The sequence below is a fragment of the Dermochelys coriacea genome, chromosome 6, assembly GCF_009764565.3.
Source record: "Dermochelys coriacea isolate rDerCor1 chromosome 6, rDerCor1.pri.v4, whole genome shotgun sequence".
In the NCBI taxonomy this organism is placed as follows: domain Eukaryota; kingdom Metazoa; phylum Chordata; order Testudines; family Dermochelyidae; genus Dermochelys; species Dermochelys coriacea.
In genome coordinates, this window is record NC_050073.1 from 37,311,469 (window position 1) to 37,330,864 (window position 19,396).

General features: G+C 36.2%; 1 protein-coding gene across 1 annotated transcript in view; it reads left to right on the top strand.

Moving 5' to 3' along the window:
* Positions 1-19,396, top strand: part of DCDC1 (doublecortin domain containing 1) — a 421,814-nt gene that overhangs the window by 215,627 nt on the left and 186,791 nt on the right. The window contains 4 exon segments of the mRNA XM_043516908.1: positions 414-580; positions 6,390-6,515; positions 8,839-8,944; positions 17,621-17,758. Coding sequence (XP_043372843.1) covers positions 414-580; positions 6,390-6,515; positions 8,839-8,944; positions 17,621-17,758 — 537 coding nt within the window.

The following is a 19,396-nucleotide window of genomic DNA, read 5'->3' on the forward strand; positions in this document are numbered from 1 at the left end:
GGTTTGCAGGAGGGTGGAGAGCACTCACTGTAAAACTTGAACAAGCTCAGTAAAAACATGAGCAAAATGTAGCTCCAAATGTGGGCAGGAAAAACATAACCTTTATAAAGAGAGCTGTTATAGTATGTAGAAGCTAAATGCTTGTTCTGTACAACTGTCACATCTGCTTTTAGTTTCTGTGCCAAAGGGTCAGAGCTCAATCATAATCCTGTTGCACCCCCTGCCGGTTAAAAGCCTGTGCTCATTTTGTTATTTTACACTGAGATAAACATTGCAGTCATTTCACACTTCTTTTAACATTCTATATGAATTTAATTATCATTTGTTTGGACTTCATTTGTTATGGAGTACAACAATTTATTACAGATGTTCACATTTGTAGTTTATTTATTTGTTTGCTTTGTTCTTGCCAGCTGCTGCATATGATTCACAAAAAGCTACAATATTCAGCAGACTTCAAACCAACAGGCCTCAATCTTATTCCTGCCCGGATTTTTGATGAGAAAGGACAAGAAATTAAAAACCCACTTTTACTGAAGAATGAGCAAAAAATTTGGGTTTCTTATGGTAAAGATTACAGGTAAGAGCTAATGTTTATCCACGTGAAAATCGGCAATCTTTTCATTGTCAACCTAATGTAAGAGGAAGTTTGATAACCTCCAGGTAAACCCCCTTTTATTTTTATTTTAAATTCCAAGAAAATTTCAGAGGTCTTGTTTGCGGCAGTATTGTTTGTGGAATATGACATCTCTGTCTCTGACTTTCTGTCTTAATGCCTTGTCATAGTTCTTGATGTCTGCCTGTCAGCACAGTAAGAGGGATTTTTTCATGTCTGAATAGTCATCTTAATGATAGCAGATGGAAACACCACAGGGGGTCCAAGCCCATCACACTGTCATTGTCACAGACTGCCCTGACCTGTTTCCACTCCTCTATTTTTTTGTCCCTTTTTAAAGGAGAAATGGATGGTAATTGAAAAGGATCGTAAGCAAGATTTATGAAGCAGTAGACAACATCATTCCCCACTACCTCTCTCTGTTTTCACAAATAAAGTCTTAACCTCTTAAGTACCAATGATGGTACAGTGAAAGATAAATTGATAAAGCTTGTAAAGACTGGGCTACCAAAGTTTTTTAAAGGAGATATACTTTGGTTGTGTTATCTCCTAATAATTTCTGGAGATGTTTGAGGGGTGCTTAAGTTTTTGGATTTGTTAATTCCTGTAAAAAATTATCTTATTTCCTGAGGAAAAAGTGGCTGCGCTACAAATTTATTCACTGCTGTGCTAGCCTGTTGAGATCTTGTTGAATTATTGTGAAATTATGTGTATTGACAGGACACATCTGGGATCATGTGTAAAACTAGTTGTCAAGGATCTTAAGATCATTGTTGTACTGTATTAGCAATTGAAAATTACTTTCTCAGTTAAGTTAATATAATTTGATGCTTTCTTGTGGTTAAACTATAACCAGGTAGAATTGAGTTTAGGATTTTTGATCATTTTTGTTCAGAAGAACTGAACAATCATTATGGTTGGTAATTGCAAATCAATACAGCAATAAAATGCTGAAGGAGAATTTTAAATATATGTTGTACAAAATGGTGTTTAGTAATCCAGTTTTGTTCATTACCCTGGAAAAAATTAAAGAGCTAGAGAATTATTTTGATTGTAACTAAGCCCAAAGCAGTGAGAGGCCGTGATGTTAATGCACTAAACTTATTGTAAATTCAGAAGTGTAAAGAATATCTGGAACACTGATTTGAAGATAACGTTGAACATGTTTAACACATTGCAGAAAATCTGTTCCAGGTTTCAACAGACTTTTAAATAAAAAGTACTTAAACATTTTAAACCCAAATAATTGACAGAATACTTGCTAAAGATATTGTGAGTTTTATCACTAGCAACCTTGAAGACAATCTAATTACATTGTGACTAGAATACAGCTGCATACTTGGAATCAGTGATAACTTCTGAAATGTTAGCAATTTTTGACTAATTTACTAAGTACCTTTTGTAGTTATTTAGAAGAAGATTAAAGGTGAATAATTTGATTAAATCTATGGTGACATCATATTTTTTATTTTGAAATGGACAAAGTGATAAAGAAGCAGAAAGAGAAAATGAGAATAATCCAATGAATAACATTATGTGGAATATTGTTTTTAAATGAGAATAAGACAGATACGGCCATATTTTAAAAGATATTTAGGTGCCTAAAGATGCAATTAGATTCATAACAGGATTATCAGAAGTGCTCAGGTGCCTAAATTCCATTGAAATCAAAGGGAGTTAGGTGCCTAGGTGCTTTTGAGAGTCCCATTAGATGTTTATCCACATCTTTAAGCATCTAAATATCTTTACAGATCTGGCTCCTAATTCTTAGCTAGTCAAGACCATGATATTTATCTAGAATCCTACAAAACACAGACTTAATGTTGGCATTTTCTAACTACTTGGGCTAAGTATTTCCTGTATTCAGACTGGTAAAACACCATGAGACACATCCAGGCAAAACTCCCATTGAAGTCATTTATCAATACTTCGGTCTGTTTTACTGATAAGATTTAGGAATTATTATGAGCTTTTCTAGGGGTTTATATTTTGAAACTTAATCAGCTATTTCCAGCATTTTAGCATGATTTTACAAGCTTTTAAAACAGTTCACTGTTTCCATTAATTATTGTCAAGGAAGCAGTTTGCTTATCTTCTCTTTGATATCTGTGCTTGAAACGTGGCTAGCAGAATATGACTCCTATTCTGACTGGGATTTTGGGCACTGCCATAGAATACATTATTAATAGTAATAATAAAACTTGCTGTGCAGTCAGAAAACTGTAAAATATACAAGACATAATATAGGTTTCAGAGTAGCAGCCGTGTTACTCTGTATTCGCAAAAAGAAAAGGAGTACTTGTGGCACCTTAGAGACTAACAAATTTATTTGAGCATAAGCTTTTGTGAGCTACAGCTCACTTTAGAGACTAACAAATTTATTTGAGCATAAACTTTCGTGAGCTACAGCTCACTTCCGAAGAAGTGAGCTGTAGCTCACAAAAGCTTATGCTCAAATAAATTTGTTAGTCTCTAAGGTGCCACAAGTACTCCTTTTCTTTAAGACATAATATAAACTTCATATGTAAAGTTTTGCATAGAGCTCATATTTACTAATACATATTCAGCAGCAGATAAGAACACAATTTTGTGATAAGAAAAGGAGCACTTGTGGCACCTTAGAGACTAACAAATTTATTAGAGCATAAGCTTTCATGAGCTACAGCTCACTTCATCGGATGCATGCAGTGGAAAATATAGTGGAGAGATTTTATGTACACAGAGAATATGAAACAATGGGTGTTACCATACACACTGTAACAAGAGTGACCAGGAAAGGTGAGCTATTACCAACAGGAGAGGGGACGGGGGGGGGGCAGGGAACCTTTTGTAATGATAATCAAGATGGGGCATTTCCAGCAGTTTACAAGAACAGTAGGAGGAGAAATAAACAAGGGCAATAGTTTTACTTTGTGTAATGACACATCCACTCCCAGTCTTTATTTAAGCCTAAATTAATTGTAACCAGTTTGCAAATTAATCCCAATTCAGCAGTCTCTCCTTGGAGTCTGTTTTTGAAGTTTTTTTGTTGAAGAATTGCCACTTTTAGGTCTGTAATCCAGACCACACCACAGGATCCATTGTCTACAGCCAAGCTCTACGATATAACTGCATTTGCTCCAACCCCTCAGACAGAGACAAACACCTACAAGATCTCTATCAAGCGTTCTTACAACTACAATACCCACTCACTGAAGTGAAGAAACAGATTGGCAAAGCCAAAAGAGTACCCAGAAATTACCTACTACAGGACAGGCCCAACAAACAAAATAACAGAATGCCAATAGCCATCACCTTCAGCCCCCAACTAAAACCTCTCCAATGCATCATCAAGGATCTACAACCTATCCTGAAGGATGACCCATCACTCTCACAGATCTTGGGAGACAGGCCAGTCCTTGCTTACAGACAGCCCCCCAACCTGAAGCAAATACTCACCAGCAACCACACACCACACAACAAAAACACTAACCCAGGAACCTATCCTTGCAACAAAGCCCATTGCCAACTGTGTCCATATATCTATTCAGGGGAAACCATCATAGGGCCTAATTGCATCAGCCACACTATCAGAGGCTCATTCACCTGCACATCTACCAATGTGATATATGCCATCATGTGCCAGCAATGCCCCTTCTGCTACGTACATTGGCCAAACTGGACAGTCTCTACATAAAAGAATAAATGGACACAAATCAGACATCAAGAATTATAACATTCAAAAACCGGTCGGAAAACACTTCAGTCTCTTTGGTCACTCGATTACAGACCTAAAAGTGGCAATTCTTCATGAAAGCTTATGCTCTAATAAATTTGTTAGTCTCTAAGATGCCACAAATACTCCTTTTCTTTTTACGGATACAGACTAACACGGCTGCCATTCTGAATCTTGTGATGAATACCGATTCAAGTTCTCTTATTTTCCCTTTAGCAAACAAAAATCTATTTTTTCTTCTCATACTAATTCTTTACACTTCTACTCTGCTGGGAACAGGGTTATGTCAGATTTATGGCAAGTCTCTGGATGTACAGCGCAATCTGAAAAAGTAATTGAGTAGTTTATTGATGACATTTCACTTTTCCTATGTATTATGACAGATTAAATTTCTGTACAAACAATTCCTGTACATAACTGTTTCACCCAAAACTGAACTTGTCACTGGCGTCATTCTTGGAATAAACAGAAAATACAACCATTGTTTTTAGTGAATATTCCAGAAAATGACTTCTCTTAGCCATTCTTTTATACATCTTCAAATTGCCAGCGTTAACGGAGTATAGTATTTAATAATTTCCATAACAGTGGATAATAAACTACAACATGATAAATAACAATTGAAATTTATATTAGTCTGATTTTAAAAATAATTTTGCTTTTTCTAATTTCTCAAACTCTTGCTTCCCTCAAAAGCAGAGTAGGAGAGTATGCAAATAGCATACATTTTGTTATACGTGTGTTTTGACACATTTTTAGAATTGTTGTTCAGCGTATTACTGTTTTCTTTGTTTAAAGTGACACTGACAACTCAAAACTGGCTATTTTCACCAAAATGAAATAAAAGTATTTTTGTTAAGTTGAGCTGCCCCCTAAATACCTCTTACATTTTAAAAAAAAAACATACAAACCACAAACCCTTAGCCAGGATCTCTGATTGTCTGAATGTGTTTTTTCCTTTGTTGCTATATAAAAGACTCAAATGAACAACTGGAAATTGACTCTACAGTGGAAACAGTGAAACTATGAATATACAAAAGTGCTATCAAATGCACAAAGTAAACAAATTAGAAAAGAAATAGAGAAAGTATATTTATCTCTAATTTATTTCAGTTTACTTAGTCTAGTTGTTACTTGAAAGTAAAAATATTAATATGGAAATAGGATTTTAAAAGTTGACTGTGTCCCTTTAAAAGAAACTTTACTAACAAGAGTATAAATGTGTAAGTTATTCATGCTTTATTAGATTTTAATGTAATGTTGCTTACAACTATGAGACGTATAAAGGAATATATCAGTTTAAAGGTTGATCTATTAGTCACAGACCTCACTGGATTTCTCCTATTAAGGTTCAGCTAATTAAACAAACTCGTATTTATTATTGTATTTTGACAAAATAATACATAATTTGTCTCTGTTTTATCAAAATAAAATATATTTATATTATTTAGTTATTGTTCATGAACATTAATCTCAATCTTATTCAATTATCCTTAGATGATTACCTGGGTGCTGATCATAATACTGATTTCTTTCTTTCCAAATAGTTATTTATTCCAGTAGAAGAGCTAATATTGCAAGACTAATTCAATTTGGTTGCTGTCCATAACCTATAGGTTAATAAAGACAAGAAGATGTCTGGGGAGAGAATTAGTATCTGAGATGGAAGCACCTGAACTAAAGACTAAAGCCAGAGTGGCTACTAGATTACTAATAAAAGAACACCTTAGAACACCTTGTGACACCTTAGAATGCGCATCCGATGAAGTGAGCTGTAGCTCACGAAATCTTATGCTCAAATAAATTTGTTAGTCTCTAAGGTGCCACAAGTACTCCTTTTCTTTTTGCGAATACAGACTAACACAGTTGCTACTCTGAAACCTAGATTACTAATGTTCTTTTCGACATATAAAATGCAGTGGGTTTTAATATTTTCTGTCTTTGTTCTTTCAACAGCATTATGTTCACTGCCTTTGTATGTATAATCTCATTATTGTTTTTGAAGCTGTTTGATTTCGTTTCAGAAAGATCATCTTTGATTTTATTTCCATTTTGCAGGTCTCCCTTAAACCATGTTCTAAGTTTTACCTTTGACAGAGTGACTGCAGCTGAAAAGGATGGTATCACAGTTATTTATAAAACTCTTCTTAATCCTAATGTTGATCTGCTGCCTGGATGTGACAAGTATATTAACTTCTGCTTTTTCAAAGTTCTCTGAAACCCTAAACCCAGGATTACAGAGAAAGAAAGGGAGACATATAGAGGACGATTAAAATGTTGAAAAGCTAATCTGCAAATCTTCCTATAAATGTGACAATTTCTAGCATTATTTCTGTGCACAGTACAACACATCAGTACTTCATCATCAGCTCTTAATGAGGTTTCAATAGTTGTAAAAAAATAAATTTATTATATCTCATCCTTCAAATTTTACAATATGTGACTAAAACAAGTAGGAGGCTGTTATCCATGTTTTTTTCTGCAACAGTTTAATGGGTAATTTCAATAAAGACGTATTGAGTCTAGTGGCGGATTAGCCACAGGGCCAACGGGCCATGGGGCTCCAGAAAAATATGCGCCCCCAGCTGGAACACTGGGCAGGCCGATGGAGCGGAACAAGCCCTTGCGCCCCGACCCCACTCTCCAGCTGGAGTGCCAGGCAAGTGGGGAAAGCCACCGCACCCTGACCCCATTCCCTAGCTGGAGCGATGGGCAGGCGGGTGGAGCGGGGCAAGCTCCCGCTCCCCGACCCTGCTCCCCTCATTCCCTGGCAGGAGTACCGGGTGGGCATGGCAAGCCCCTACCCCAACCCCATTTCCCCAGAGGAGTGCTGGGGCAGGGGATGGGGAACGGGGGGAGACTGCAGGCAGAAGAGGTGGGGACGTGCCCCTACTTGCTCTGGCCCAGGGGTCCCACAAAAGCCTAATCTGCCCCTGGTTGAGTCACTAATATATTTTAGTTCCAGTACTCTTATTGAAATATAAATAAAAGACTTTGCATTTACGTTTGCTAAAATGCATTTTAAAACATTTACCTATTAAACATTTCATTTTAACATGTTAAAATGCTGAAAATAAAGGTAGTCAGCTAAATAGCTGCCTGTGCATTTATCAATACTTTATGTAAATTTCATACTCTGGGCCTCATTACTGGAAACAGTTATGCACATGAGTAAATAACATTAAGCACGTGAGTAGTCCGATTCAATTTAAAGAGGTTACTCATCTGATCAAGGCTACTCAAGTGCATAAATGTCTGCAAAATCAGAGCCTATATTTCCACCATTACATGTGCATATCAATTTAAAAATTTTAATTAGGACTAACTGTCACAATCAAAAATTCACTTCACTCTGCTGATTCTGCAGCCTGCCTTCCAATCCCTACTCCATAACAATAGCAGCCTATCAAATTAGTTCCTCTTTTATTCTCTGTTGGTACTGCCCACCTTTCTGCCTACTGCAGAATTGTTAAGGTCCACCAGAGTAAGTACTGGTGCCTCTCTCTGAGAGTCTCTAGCTACAGCTTCCATTTCACTGTAGCCTCCAGGTCCTACTGTCCCTTATATACCCACTGTTGCTTGGATGAGATAGGAGGGACAGGAAAATAGGGAGTCTTGCACCATATGAGAAACTTTTATATGTGGGATGTCTAAAGTGTATGAATACATAAGCATAAACATTTATATAATCATGTAGACTTAAAATGTGTAAATCAGAGCTAATTTTATTTCTGATTTTATATCAGTATGGGGTAACATCTCCTTTTCATATAACAAAGGGATGACCTAAAAATGAAAATGTGCAGTTTTGTTGTCCTGTTAATCTACTTCCCATTACACAAAAATTGTGGTTTTTTTTTTACAAATATTGGGTGAAATCCTGGTCCCATTGAAGTCAATAGCAAAACTAGGATTCCCCTTCAGGCAAAGAGCCAGCAAAGTTGGGTCAGTATCACCCTCACTGCCCCCACTCTGCAGCTCATTGTGTGGGGCGGGTGTTAGAAATGTGACTAGGAGATAGAATGTGGTTGGAGTGTTGCTGTACTCCAGTGATTCCTGGGTGTTGAAATGGCCATTACTCCTGCCATCATTAAGAGCAATCTTGGAACTGCTTTAAGTTGTACTAGGGGTCAAATTAGTCCATGAATGGCCTCTGATCAGGAGAGAGCAAAAGTAGTATACAACCATCTTTTCTCTACCCCTTTGGGTTCCTTGCACCAAGTACAATTTGGTTGGACCAAATGATTGGGACAAAAGTGTCAAAATTTTGTCCATTGGATTTTAGATTTAACTTTGATTTAAGACTCTGTATAATTTATAATATTTAAATTAGCACACCTTCTACTAAGCATTGCTTGTACTTTTTTACTGGTTGTAAGTATTAATTATATGCTAACACACATATCTGAAAATATGTAATTTTTATTTTAAATATAGAAGCTGTAGTAGTAATCTTAAAATAAAAAGTCCCAATAAAGAATCTTTTAATGACTTTGTTTATTCTCAGCTGGGAAACGTGTACAGAATTTCCAGACAGCTTCCAGTGCACAAACCACCAGACACTTCAAAACTTGGAAAAGGTGGACATGGATAGCCATTTTAAGCAATACAAGGTAAGCATATTCTTTTGTGTTAGCACAAAATTGTTACATAGATTAAGTATGACTTTTTATATACCTGACTTTCACTTCCTATTTTGTGCAAGTTAACATTTTGAATGTTCTAATTTTATTGATGTAACAAGTCTCCCATAAATGCAAACACTCCAAAGGTTAACATATTTACATCCTTGCTTTTTACAATAGATTTCTAAATGAAAGAAAATCCAAATTATTAGTCTAATATAGTAAGTATTATTTGGTGCTTATATTTTGGTGTTTGTATAAATTTTGAGTTCAGAATTTCATTTTGATACTGTAATTTTTGTTTGCATTTAAAGTACTATGATACAGAAGGAATAAGCATATAAGCCTCACTTATCAAATCAAGTATATCTGGTAAATGAAAAAGTAGACCCAGGTCCTAATCTAATATATTCATATAAAACCTCTTGTCTTGCCTGAGTAAAGTCATCTTGATTGTTCATATCATTTAAATTGAGCCAGTTACTGTGACTACTTTAAGTTTACTTAGAAAGTGAATAGAGTACAATTTTAAAGCTGTCATGCACCTTTTTACATTGAGTCAGTTAAAGATTCTTCACATAGATTCTTCAGAAATGAAGAGGCAGTTTAGTCCAGAGGGGAAGGAAGTGGCCTGGGACTTAGAAGACATGCATTCTATTCTTTACTGAACCACTGACTGGCTGTGTGATCATGGGAAAGTCACTTTACTTCCCTGAGCCTGTTTCCTCTTCCACATGTTGTCTTTCTTGTCTATTTAAAATGTAAACTCCTTAGAGCAGGGATTGTCTCTCACTTTAGACAGTGCCAAGCACAGCATAGTGATATAAATAATAATATTGAGACAAACCTTGTTCCTGACCCCCAATGGCAAATAAAGTTCAACAGACAGCAGAACTGCACCAGTTCTGCTGCGATGGGGGAACACAGACATGATGCCAGGAGAGGCATTTAGGGGAGCAATCTGCACCGATCTGTATTCTGCAGGGATTCCTCTGTGACAATGCAAAGCATTGTTTTCTGTGGAGTGGGGCAACAGCATAGTTTACTGTGTTTAAACTATGGTTATCTAAAGCACCATTTTTATGTTACCTGATATTGTTTATATGTTAGCATGTTGTATTGATTATGCTTCTAGTGTCTGGTATAAACAGGTTCCAAAGTGACCTTGAGATGCATAAATCTATAGATCAGCAATAGGGTAAAAGATAAAACAACTGAATATTAGTAATAACTACCTACAATAAAATGAGACACAAACCTTAGGAGACAGAGAATGGGATAGTTAATATAAGCTTAAAAACTACAACTGTACTAACCTATTGAGGCTTATACATTTTGAAACAGGGTGAGAGATTCAACAATTACACATCTGGGGATGAACAGTGTATTGTGAATGATAATTTGATATCCAAGAGAGACTCCTTTAAAGCTAAATTCAGGGCAGAGATGCTGGATATCTACAGTATTTTGTATTTGCGAACTTTGGAGCTCAATGAGGTGCAGAAGACACTAAGAAGATTACACACTAAAAAGGAAAAGGCTCAGATGTTCTGGATACATACATTTTAAAATTGACTTCAAATATAGATACTATTGCTCAACCCCTAGCTGTTACTTGTCAATAGAAGATTAAAAATAAAACATTACCCACTGAGTAGAATTTATGACATACAATCCCAATGCGTACATCTGGGGCTACAGATAACCTTGACAATTACAACCTGTTGCTCTTTTGTCACCGGTGAGGAAGATTGGCCTATACATCAGCAAGGTGAGATAGACGGCCATCAGCAGATGTCATCCTTGGGCACTTTCTCAGGTCAGGTTATTTGTCCATTCATACTGCTTTTGTGAAATTCATCATATTGTACTTTTAACAAAGGAAGTCTTGGAGAAACTATAATTTTGGACCTTACATACACTTCTATATGCTTGACCTTTTACTGAATATGAAGAGCAATTTAAACTTTAGTGCACAAGTTCCTGAATTGTTTCACTCATATTTGTGACCTAATGGTAAAATTTCAAGGTGCTGTATAGGGCTTTAAGTCCTCAGTTCCCACTAATGTTAAAGGAAGTTGTATATTCTACTCAGTCAATCAACGTTGGATAAAATTCACCATGTGCAGAGATCCAGCTCATGTCCTAAGTACCACCTGAGTCCTGCTTTAACTGTTTAATACTTTTAATACAATTATTTTGTCAAATTCAAGTCTTCTAAACATGTCACACGAAGGCTGTCAATATTAAAAAAGAGTACTAAGAAAAAAGTCACATTGCACTGGTACATATTGTTTCACTGGCAAGTAAGTCATTGCTATCACCATTTGACAATATTCTCACTTGAAGTTTCTGTATCTTGTTTTAAAGAAGATATGAAATCCAAGCATAGCTATCCAAGCAACTCTCCTTTCAGGAACTAAACTATTCATATTCAGGAAATATGAAATAATACATCATCTTCCAAACCATTCATCCAAATCTGTCATCACTTTCATTTTGATACTCATTCAAAAAAAGTTTCAGCAGGTTCATATTCAGAATATTTATATTCTGAATATTAAGCTATATGTATTTGTTGAAAGATTATTAATCTTATTATATTATCATATATAATATAGTGTTCAACAATAACACAGTTTAGCCAGAAAAGAAATACTGAAGCCTAAATGCCTACTGATAGAAACTCTGATCAATGATTCAGAAATCTTCTCTGGCATGATGTAGTAATCCTGGCCAAGTCCAAAAAGATATGAACCACCATCATCCGTTATATTTTAGAAAACCTTTGCACTACTTGTATAACTGTCTCTCTGTCAGTAATAGAAATGAGTGTCACAAATTAAATTTCAGCTTAAAAAGAAGATGGATGAGCATGATAGATGACCTATTCTTTAATGGGATTCTAAAATATTTAACAGTGTGGTGAAGAGGAGGGGTTTTCAGAAGCACCCAAATGGATGTCAGTTTGTGCTCAGAACTCACTTCAGGTGCTTTAAAAATCTCACCTTGAATTCAGCATCTAGTATAAATTCTAAAACTCTTCAGATAATGGTAACTCACTAATATTACATATTAGCTGTTTTGAGGTTATTCTTTTTATTCTGTGATATGAAGTAGCACTATATTAATAATGCAAATTAATCTTTAAGATATCATTCTCTGAAGCTCTACAATATTAAATTCCAATGCATTTGTACATCCACCAAGAGATTCTACTTTTTATCAAAGTCAAGTAATTTTGAATTCAAAGAATCAGTCTTATAGCCCATTAAAGACAGCAGCAATGTGACTTTAGATAATGTTTTTTAAAAAATTGATGCTGACCAATCATCTTCTTGGACATTCTCTATTCCAATGCCTGGAAAAAAATTCACATGGAGGAAGATAAAATAAGAGAACTTTTTCTCTTGCCACTTTTCCCTATAGTAGTTGCAGAAACCACTGATGCCACTTGCCTGTTTCTCCTCTCATTTGCACCAGTAATATACTAGTGTAGTTCTACTGATTTCATTGGAATTATTCTTGAATTACACTGATATAAGTGAGAGGAGAACCACATATTTATCAATCTCTTTCTCTTATTTGGTCATTAGTCATCTCTTGAAAGACAATTTGACAAAAGGAAAGAAAGTAATAAAGTAATATTTCCTTTAAGTTTAACACAGTCAGCTTGGATTCTGGTTAGAAAGCTGACGTAACTGGGCAGAGGAGAATCACCCTACTGCAGGGGATAACCTTCAGTGGCATAGAACTTCCCTGCTGTTGTCATTAGGGTATAGCTAGAGAAGAGGCAAGACTACAGCACTGAGAAATAGCAACAACGTCTCCTCTACCAAAAGGCCTCTAGAGGGTCAGCCCTCTTCAGAAAGCCAAAAAGGTGTGGCCAGAATGGTTAAACAATGCATGGATTCAGTACATCCTCTGAGCAGCCTCTACCAGTAAGGCTCCTATATTGCCCTGTCGATAGTTAAATCTGTTACCATTACTGCGGGCAGGAAACAGGGTTGAGGATAGCTAAGATTCTCACCTGTCCTTCTAAGGGTGACTCCTCCACAAGACCCAAGCTCTCAAAGAGATGTGTAATTTGCATCTCCTTACATTGCTTTCAGTCAATTAATCTGCCCTTGTAACTTCAGTGCTATCACTCCCTTAGAGAATTCCTCCTCAATATAAAAATGTATCATTCACAATGTGCCATAATACCTACAGTCAGCTCACTTAAATGCATTTATATATTAGTGCTGTGTAAATCAGTGGCTCTCAAAATTTCCAGACTACTGTGTCCCTTTCAGGAATCTGATTTGTCTTGCATACCCCAAGTTTCACCTTACTTAAAAACTACTTGCTTACAAAATCAGACATAAAAATACAAGTGTCACAGCACACTATTACTGAAAAATTGCTTACTTTCACATTTATACCATATAATTATAAAATAAATCAATTGAAATATAAATATTGTACTTACATTTCAGTGTATAGAATATAGAGCAGTATAAACAAATCATAGTCTGCCTGAAATTTTAGTTTGTACTGACTTCACTAGAGGCTTTTATGTAGCCTGTTGTAAAACTAGGCAAATAACTAGATGAGTTGATGTAACCCCAGAAGACCTCTGCATACCCTCAGGGGTACGTGTACCACTGGTTGAGAATCACTAGCTGTAAATAATAACAGTAAAGTAACAAGTCCCTTTTTACAGACCAAGTCTCAGCTAATGTTAGTAAATGAATTTTTTCAGATGTTGTTCTCTATGATAACTTGGCTTTGCTTGTACAATTTCCAATATTATTGTTTTTGGCTACACTATATGCTTTATCCCTTTGCCTTTTTTCTGAAAGAAAGAATTTTAAAGTAATAATTTTATTAGAGGGTGGAATGGATGTATTGCTCGCTTCTATTTGTGGGCTTATGTTTAATAGCATGTGTCGTAGAAACAAGGTACTGTGTGGTATGTGATAGTACAGCTTAGCGTATCACAGCACATGCTATGAATATAATTTTTCAAGGCCATTTCTAATGCTTTTTTGAGCACACTAACTCACTCAAGTCACATTTCTTCAGTTCACTGTCATGGGCTGCTAGTCTGAAGCAAAACTGTCAAATATAATAAAGAAGGTGAAATCTCAAATAAGAAAGTTAATGGCCAGTGTTGCTTCTATGGGGTGCCATTGCCTCAAGCTCTGCAGGTTTTTAACATGATCTTAGGCTGGTGAGAGGAACATGCTGTTGCTTCTTTATCTAGTGTCACTTGGGTACTGTCCAGCTTTATTATCTCCTGATGAACAGCATGGTGTTAGTCCTGGGTGCCAGCCTGTGATGAATACAAAGGGCCAGTTCTTCCTCACTGCTGCACCACTAAACCAAATGTTAAAAGATTAAAACCTGTGGTAGTGATAACAAGAATATAGGGGCTTGCAGCAGGTGTTATACAAAGAGGCACACAGCATAATGATACTTGTGTCTAATTCCAACCCAACCAATCTTCCACCCAGTTGTGGTGAAACCTCTGATCTGTCTGCTGCTGGCTAATGGGTAATATGAAATCAAATATGTCTGTGCCAAATGTGTTTATGTTATGCTTCTGCTGCTTTGCCAGCCTCAATAATATGCTTCACTCCATTTGCTTTCAGAAGGGAGTGGATTAGAAGTCAACAACACATTTTTCCCACATCACTATTCTTATCTAATATCTCATTTCAGGCTGGGATTTTTGTTTCCCCCCCTTCTTTTTGGGTGCTTAGTTTGGGTTCTGAACATCCTTTCTGATTAGGCTTTTCTGTTCATTTGCAATTCAGAAGCCCCACCAACATAGCTGATGCGTGTGGGCACAAGCTCTTGGCAGATAGTTTCATTACTGCATCTCTATGGTTTAAAAATGGTTCTGTTGGAGACTCTGTACTTGAAATCAAAGAAGTAATTTATTTCCAGTGAAACTTTAATCGCCTCGCCAAGTACATAGGACCAATATCATCTGCAATAACTACATTGTCCTTATTTGAATTACTGTTGATCCATTGAATTTTATCCTAATCACAAGAGATACTGATCATTGTATTTCAGACTTGTTAGAAGTGTATAGCACTTCCAATACAGAAATCCTAGGTTAAATCTCCATTATATTAATCTGTATTTCTTCATTAATGCTGTCTCGTTGTGGTTATACAAAATATTTGGGTCATAAATTTCATGGAAGCAGTCATTGAAAAGTGAGTGTTTTGACTTATACATCAGTAGTCGTTATATTACAGATGAAACACTGCTAATTTACACACAGTCTCATTTAAAATAAGTATAATTCCATCCAGGTGGGATTCTGAGGGTGAACAATGAGTCTATTCATTTCCTTTCACTTCCTATTAACAATAGGAAGCAGAACATTGTTTTTTGTTACTACAGCCTTGTCTTAGAAGCTTATTAAGATGTTGAATAATGTGGTTCATTCAAAAGCTTTTCTTTCCTCAAACATATTAACAAGGGTCATATTGCAAGTGTTAAGACATGATGGACTCCAGTGTTTATTGGAAGCATGATGTGCCTCTATAGAGAGGATTCTTTGAGGACAAAGAGATCTTGTCAGTCACTGAATATAGAGACTTTTAAGATTTCACTTCAAGTAATAGATTATGCCCGATCGTATTCACTTATGTTCTGCTTCTGCTGCTTTGCCAGTGCAGCTTACAATTTATTCTGACAAAGATATACATTTTTGATCTCCTAAAAGCGTACTAAGCGTATTTTATTTATATGGGATTTTTTTATATTGTCAAAAATATATATATAGCCAAAAATAACAGAAGATCTTATCACCTTTTTATCAGCATCTTCATTTCTTATAAATATTCAGGGCCAGATCTTCAGCTGCATTAGCTTCAGGGGAGTTATACTGATTTACACCATCTGAGGATCTGGTCCTCAGTTGTTAATCAGAATGAAAACCTATTTTGATGCTATCATGCTCCTTTCCTGTCAGGGTGAAGGGCCTGTTTTGATGGTCTTTCATCAAAGACTAATGGAACCTGTAAGGATTCAAAGGCTCTGAGGAAGAATGCTGTCTTGTGACAGACTGCTCTGCTGATCTGTGAGATACGTTATAATGATCTGTTATCCTTAACTATTTATACAGTGACTCCTAAACACCTGCTTCCTTACATTCATCCTTGGAAATCACTAAGTGACCTACAGCTGCTGAAGTGGGAGGAATTCAGGGTGGGGACCTTGTGTTTGTACAGCACAATAGGCCTTGGATCCTCACTGGGGTTTCAGTATCCTACTGTAGTATTAGTTATTATTGAATATTTATGATGCATATAATATGTCCAGAGGGTTTCTGTTTCCATAGGATACTCAAAATTCTGAGCAACAGAACTGTTTTGAGTTGGAAACAATCTACTAGACTGAGACTATTTGCGTTTCATGGCAGCGTCTGACACTGTGAAGTTTTTTCAAATTATTTTGCAGATAAGATTGTAGAGATCTGGACTGAGCTGTCTGTCTATGTGGTAATAGAGTCAATTTTCAGGAGGAGCAATACAATTTTCCCTACCTCGTTTGCAGCTGGTCATACTCACTTAAGTTCTGAAGGTGCTGGGGAATTGAATACAGTATGACCTGTATGTTACATGTCTTTTCAGGATGGCGAGAAAAGATTTAATAGGGCCAAGGATCTGGCCCTTGTTTTTCTCATATACAGATTTATACCTCGATCATTCACTCATAATTTCTAGTGAAAACATCAAGTAGTGTTTGTGCTAGCTAGTGTATCCCAAACTTATTGAAGAGAAATCATAGGACATTCAAATTTTGTTGCAGAATGGTCTTATATCTGTAACTAATGGGACTTGTGTGTGTAAATCTTTGTGCCTTGATGGGATAAAACTCCATTAAAAAAGTGAGAGCCTCTTTCAGATTATTATCTCCATATTCAAATACTTAGAAAATTATTAGTTGATTGGCAGGGGCAATTCTCACTACTAGAGTAGGAACATGTAACTTCAAAGTTATAATGATTAAATTACTATATACCAGATTTTTAAGTATTCTTATAGTTTTTATTTTAATTACATTAACATTAGTTGTAATTGGTTAGTACAATATTAAGTACATTAGTTGATTCAATCTACAGCATAGCTAAAATAATGTATCTGTTCCACTGTAACTGTTCTTCTAATGTGAGGTTTTAACATACAGGTCACATAATCAATATTGTAGGACCATTTTCTGTCTATCACTGTAGATGTGCGGGAAGAAGTATGTTGCACTGCATTTAGACCTAGTGCAGGTTAGTTACCTTTCAGAGCAAGGGGGAGACTAGTATGAAGGTCTGCACTTAGGAGAATGCAACAGTGCTCGGTGTCTTGTTTGGGATTCTTGGGTGCCAAGACGCACTCAGCCCTTAAATTGATGAAACCATAATATGTTGTAATCCTGTTTATTTATTGGGATTAGCATAATACACAAATATTTTTTCATGTATACTTACATCAGTTGGCCAAATCATCTTACTCAGAACCTGTACAGTACAAAATACTGTGTCTGCAGTAGAATGCTAAGATTGTATAGTACATAGCAGGCATTTTGTAGTATTTGCTGAACTTTGCTGGTGGTATTAATTTAAAATACCAATTACAGTAATGCTTTTGTTTTTTTTAATATGTTTAGGCTGATCCCCAGAGAGTTTTTCATGTCTCTGTTGCCATGGATAAAATAAGGAAGTCACTTCCCAGAAGAAAGGACTATCGGGATCTAAGTGTCCCATCAACACTGTGGCCTCTGGCTAACATATGGCTGATCACAAAGGTATTGTATTGATCAGATAGGATATCAATTTTAGTGGCAATAAATGAAATTCACTGGCATAAAAGGGAAGAATAATTATAAGAGGCATCACAATTAGGCTTTGCACTCTGCAGTGTTTTGGGCTACTTCAGGGGTCTCTATTTCGTGGGCTAATAATAACGTCATTATGGCAGCTTTTTCTTGATAACTTTTGTCTATTATATTAAAGTTAGATTTTTTAAAATTCAAAATATGAATTCTCCCCTTAGGGTGAATCTTGTCCACACCTCCCCAAGCCTAGTTGGGGTTCCGCTGCATTGGGGGTTTGGGGAAGAATAGGAAGCTGGGAATCTACACAGGGGCACATATCTTCCATGTGACATGGAGCATGGCTGTGCAGGGTCTCTTTATACTTTACAACAGGGAAGGCGGCCACTGGAGCTTTGGCTACATGGATAGTTTCATCACCCCCAGTTTAGATTGTGGAATTAATTTTACATGGAGTCAAGGGTCAGTTCCTTATAGGAGCTATAACTCATGCAACACACAGGCAAACCACTTTTTTAAAAAAAGATAAAGGATGATATTAATGTTTTCTGCTGTTCCTTTTTTGCTAGTAGACTACATTAGAATCTTGATACTAATCTAGAGAGCACTTAATGGATCAAGTGCTGTTTTTTGTTTTTTTCAAAGACCACTTGTTCTTCCACAATCTACCAAAACAGCTGTGCTCAGCAGTTAAGATGCAGCTGGTGAAGTACAGAATAAGACTTCTAGGTGCCAGCAACAGAGCATGCTCACTGTTCAGAGCCCAGCTGTAAAACACTGTTTCGGAGGAGAGTGGACTGAAAATAAGCTGATAGTATTTAGATCAAAATGCAGGGGCTACCTTTCTGCTGACACCTTTGCAAATAATGATATCTTTCTTGTGGCCACCATTTGATAGAGAAGACAAAAAGGATAGGAGTACTTGTGGCACCTTAGAGACTAACAAATTTATTAGAGCAAAAGCTTTCGTGAGCTACAGCATCTGATGAAGTGAGCTTATGCTCTAATAAATTTGTTAGTCTCTAAGGTTCCACAAGTACTCCTTTTCTTTTTGCGAATACAGACTAACATGGCTGCTACTCTGAAAAAAGGATAGGCTAAAAGTAAGGATAAAAGGAAAGAGGTGGAGGGGGGGAGGAAGGCTCCAGATAAACCAATGCAAAATTTGGCCCTAATTTGTTATGTGAAGTTGCTGTATTTTGGAGAAAGGAGACAAACTGATACTAGCCATTATCTTCTGTGTTTTACTTTATGCTTTCAGGTCTGGATTAATATCAAGCAACATATATTTGTTACATTATGTAATGCCTTGGAAAAGAAAGTAATCTTAAATCTTGTAAACTTATTTCTTGTACTATTCATTGGTGATGGAAATTGGACAAGCTATTAGCAGTTGCTATTATGGTAGTCTGGTATTTGTCTTAGCTAATGAAGACAACATTTTTAAACTTCATTCCTATGTTGTTGCTTCTCAGGAAGTGAATTATTACCAATGTATTTGAATAATCCATGTTATAGTACAAAAAAACAACTACAGTAGAACCTCAGAGTTATGAACACCAGAGTTCTGAACTGACTAGTCAGAACTCCTCATTTGGAGCCAGAAGTACA